The sequence below is a fragment of the Triticum aestivum genome, chromosome 4D, assembly GCF_018294505.1.
Source record: "Triticum aestivum cultivar Chinese Spring chromosome 4D, IWGSC CS RefSeq v2.1, whole genome shotgun sequence".
Taxonomy (NCBI): Eukaryota; Viridiplantae; Streptophyta; class Magnoliopsida; order Poales; family Poaceae; genus Triticum; species Triticum aestivum.
This window is the reverse complement of record NC_057805.1, coordinates 142,670,348-142,674,907: the sequence shown is the minus strand read 5'-3', so window position 1 is coordinate 142,674,907 and position 4,560 is coordinate 142,670,348. Positions and strand designations below refer to the sequence as shown.

Here is a 4,560-nt window from a genome sequence, read left to right as displayed (position 1 = left end):
ACACTTCCTCCCACCCACCGCCGACCTCGCTTTCCTCCTCACCCACCGCCCACCTCGTCCCTCTCCTCACCATCTCTCCCTACCCTCCGCCCTCTGCCTCCTGCCTCGAACCCCCAGATCCAATCCACACAACACCGCCGCCCCCGCACCCCGTACTGTCCACCATGGCCGCCTCCTCCTCCTCCTCGCTCCGGATCCCCACACCAACCCACCACCTCGCCGTGGGGGCGTGTCCGCGGCGGCTGCCCTTCCACGTCGTCTCCCCACAGCAGGCGCCGGCACCGGGCGACGGCGACGACGCCAACGGGCCCACCGGCGTGCCCGTGCCCTTCTACCGTGCGGGCAGCTGTTCCGGCGGGGGTCGACGCCGCAGGTGGTGCGCGAGGAGGTGGACGACTTCCTGTGCTCCGAGAGGGGCTGCCGCCGTCGCGTGCTGCCGGAACAAGCAGCAGGGGAGCTTCTGCTTGGCGCATGCGTCTCCTTCCTTCGGCAGAAGTAGCAGGTAGTCTTTACTGTCAGTGTGTTACCACACACAGACCTCTGAATAATACCGAAATAAGTAGCTACAACCTGCAAGTTGTCTGATGTCTTCCTATTTCGCCGATCAAAATTGTTGGATGGGTATTGCAGTATTTCAGCGTTAATACTGTTGACTATTAGTCCCTCCTGTGTGTGTCAGTTCTAATGTCAACTTATTTAAGTTTAGGTGCATCCTACTACTGTACTTAATTGCAATAGCAACATAAAGTGAATTGACTCACCAGTAGGCAGTGTGCCAAACATTACACCTAAGGGAGAAATTTGATTTTCTGCTTACTGGTGTGGTAGTGTGCCATTAGCTTCGTAGGCCACAAAATCATTGGCTGGTTTGGCCCTCTGAAATGCTTAATTTGATTATTATCCGCATTGTATGTTTGCTCTCTGGGTATCGAGATCGTTGTGGGGGTATTGATGCTGTCGATTTGCTGAGTGAAACAATGATAAATGTGTGAAACATTGAAATGAAAAGAAATGCCACTCTAGGTGTTCCTCCATTTATGTTCCTCCATTTTGCTGACGAAAGACCGTCATTTATTTCTTATAACTGCCTTGGCTGTGTTGTCTGTTGATCCATCAAAACTGAGTATTCTGTTCATTTTCTTGTGTGCTTGACTGCTTGTGTATTGGTATAGGTGAGGAAGAACCAGCTGCCGACGGGCGAGGGCATGGGGTACCTGGAGGCCAAGCACCACCTGCTGCTCTTGTCTCACCCATAACTTGGTTTATATGCATGGTTTCAAGTGAACTTATCATAGCTTATGTTGTTGCTTTTGTGGATACTGCTACCCGTTGCTTAAATGCTGCCTTAACTTGTTAGCATGTTCATGTGAATTGGCTAACTACTGCCTGTTAATTACGACTACTCACTGCTGCTATATTCTATTAGCACCAACTCTGCTGCCCGTGTATTATATATATATTCTTCTTGCTCAAGCACAAGAGCACTAGTGCTATGTTGCTGCCTGTGACAGTCCATGGACAAACTCTGTTAATTTATTCCGAGTGCCCATAATTCCCTCTCTAGCAGCACCACCTGTGCTCTTGTGTCACCCATAACAACAATTTACTTGAAGTGCTCATGTAGGTTAATTATTAAGCATACCTGTATTCTCAGTACCATGCTACTTATTTTGCCTCCTGAGGTTTCTAGTCTGCTATTTCTTGCTTTCCTTTATCTTCATACTTATTATGATGGCAATTTGACTTGAAGTGCTCATGTAGGTTAATTATTAAGCATACCTGAACATATTGGGCTGTACTCGTGTAGTAGGATACGAGGCTCTAGTTTAGTTTTCTGTAGAATATGTAATATTGAAGTATCCTTTGTTGTGCGAATTCATAGAGCCTAATATTTACTCATCCCGAGTCTCAGATCATATTACAGCTATCTTTTCATTGCATTGTGCAAGTCACTGATAGGAGTGAGATTGAAGTTATCTTTTGTCAACCATGTTACGATCTTTCAGCATGCATGATGTGCTTCAATGGTTTCTATATACTGACATGGTATGATCATTTGACCACCCTGTCTCTATGTGTGTGTAGATAATGTCGAGAGCCGATGACGACACGGTGATGGAGGCGGTGGACTCGGAGGTGTCGGTGACGTGCACGGACATGGGGCTGGTCCAGAAAGCGTTCCAGGCCCTGCTGTGCACCAAGCGGCACCCCATTGACCAGCCGATGATGCACGAGGTGGCCCGGGTGCTGCTCTCGCTCATGCAGCTCCTGCCCTCCAGGTCCCATCCACATGCATGCTCCCTCTTCATCTCAGATATTGGATAGAAGTAGGGAAAAACCATCCTCCATATTGTTTGCTCATTATCTGTATTATGTGTAGAGAACAATCATGGTGTCTATTTCTGCTTTATGCCCCACGTTTCACTAATAACATGCCCAACTTCTTGCTCTATAGGAAATAAGTACATGATTGTTTATCCTCCTGTATAACAGTTTAAGTTTGTGACCTGATCTTGTGCTTCTGGTAACTAGTCCAATTTGCGTACTTTTAAGTGTCTTTTGACATGGTGGTGCCAAACAAAACTCATATGCTTATGCTGAGCTTACTTTTAATCTTGTGAACATGACAATGTAGAGGATGTACTGTAGTTCCACTCATTTTATTCTCTGTGATGAGCTTATTTTTGTATTGTAGCCACCTTCTTGTTTACTTTGCTGAATCAGATCTTGTGTGCTAATCATGAGTTACTAGCATTTGGCTTCTCTATGGTAATTAAACCTGATAAATCTGTGTACTTCTTTGAGATACAAATTCCACATTGCATGTTTACGAGGTTCAGTTTCTATAGATGTTGCCAAATATTGGTGTCAACGTGTCTTTCCTTAGGGGGTGATTTAAACTGCATATGATCTACTGTATATATTTTTTGTTGTTCAAACATTGAAATTCTGGTTCATTTAACAAACATCAAAATGTTGTTGACCCTGTCATTCTATGCTTAAATGATGAAAATGTCGCATTTTGCTTGTTCTAACATGCTGTTAGATTTGCTTTTATTCTGTTCCTAACCATTTTGTTTGATAACTTCCAGATCCTAGCCTTCCTTTGTGTTTTGTCGTGAGGTCTAGGATGAACAAGTCGGGCTCATTGGAGATAGTTATACTATGATAGCTAGTTATTTTTTTTGTAGTTGTGTTACCTGATGTGAACTTTTTATTATTGTAAACCTGATGTTAACCATGGTTCATTGTAATAATGTGCCAAGTTTGGCTCTGTTTGATTGTATTCATGATGTGAACCATGTTTTTCCGGATTAGATATGCTTTGAAGCATTTTATTTTCTGTCTGTTTTGATTTAATATTGTTATTTATTTATTGGAAAATTGAGATCTGAAGAATATAATCGTGACAATTAGGGCCCACTTATTAGAACTGGTCCCATCTCACTAGTGGGCCCATCTTTTGAAAAAAAATCATAAACTTTGGAGCCAAAAAGGCCACGACCCAGAAAATAAAAAAGGTCGAATTGGTGGGCCGAGTCCATGGGAACTAACAATAAAAAAGGCTGCAATACTGGGCTTGGCCCATGAACCTGACCAAAAATTGGTAAAAATAAAAATAAAATGATGTATTAGTGGGCTAGGCCCATGTAGAAAACCAAATTGGACCGGGCTGATTCTTGTGCCACATCAGCTTGCCACGTTGGATGCCTACGTGGCCTCGGGAGGTTGCTAGTGACCAAAAATTTGGTCGTGGAACCAACGACCTTTTACATATCACAAAGAAGGTCACTAATTCCAGTTTACGACTGCCAGCTTTTGAACATCTGTTTTTGGTCGCAAAAAGGTCGCAAAGGAAAAACAATGACCTTTCAGTGACCAATAGTGATGGTCGTAAATTGACATATTTCTTGTAGTGGCACAGACGGTCGCACACACTTAAACTCAGTTGGGTGGAAGAGATTCCTCGTTGGCAAGAATCTTCGTGTTGGACAGGCCATCCTAATTACTATCAGGAACACCCATCGCCCAGGCTAGAGGATGATGATCGTCGTCGATATCATCTAGAACTACATATGTGTGTGTGGCTATATCATCTAGAACTACATATGATGATCGTCGTCGATATCATGTAGAACTACATATGATGATTGTCGTCGATATCATCTAGAACTACATATGATGATCGTCGTCGATATCACCTAGTACTGCTTGAGGATGCATGTTGAGTATATATGAAATTGTTATCTAGTACTCCCTCCGTTCCAAATTACTCGTCGTGGTTTTAGTTCAATTTTGAACTAAAACCACGACGAGTAATTTGGAACCAAGGGAGTACTACCTAGTACCTATAATGCTTCATGAAATTGATATCTAGTAGTACCTAGTATCTGGAAATTGCAGTTTATTGAAGCTGAAACGGGGTAGGCGGCCGGGGGGAAATGATGAAAGATATAGTAGCAGCGCGGGTCCAGGAAATCGCTACAGCTAATTAATAGTAGCGCGTTCCGGAAACGCGCTGCTGATATAGTCAATAGTAGTAGCGCGGGTACAGACCGC

General features: G+C 43.8%; 1 protein-coding gene across 3 annotated transcripts; it reads left to right on the top strand.

Moving 5' to 3' along the window:
* LOC123096910 (LRR receptor-like serine/threonine-protein kinase SIK1) lies at positions 1 to 3,347 on the top strand. Of its 3 annotated transcripts, none has more exons than XM_044518709.1 (4): positions 1 to 502; positions 1,173 to 1,243; positions 2,086 to 2,279; positions 3,093 to 3,347. In XM_044518709.1, exons 1-4 carry the CDS (start codon positions 472 to 474, stop codon positions 3,097 to 3,099), a joined length of 303 nt encoding a protein of 100 aa, XP_044374644.1. In that variant the 5' UTR covers positions 1 to 471; the 3' UTR covers positions 3,100 to 3,347. The 3 variants fall into 3 exon arrangements, with proteins under 3 accessions (XP_044374644.1, XP_044374642.1, XP_044374643.1); XM_044518707.1 differs by having other exon boundaries at positions 2,086 to 2,327; XM_044518708.1 differs by lacking the exon at positions 1,173 to 1,243 and having other exon boundaries at positions 2,086 to 3,347.
* The last annotated feature ends 1,213 nt before the right edge of the window (positions 3,348 to 4,560 follow it).

Excerpts from the sequence above, each read along its gene's own strand:
- LOC123096910 (XM_044518708.1), top strand. The coding sequence starts at position 165 with ATGGCCGCCTCCTCCTCCTCCTCGCTCCGGATCCCCACACCAACCCAC.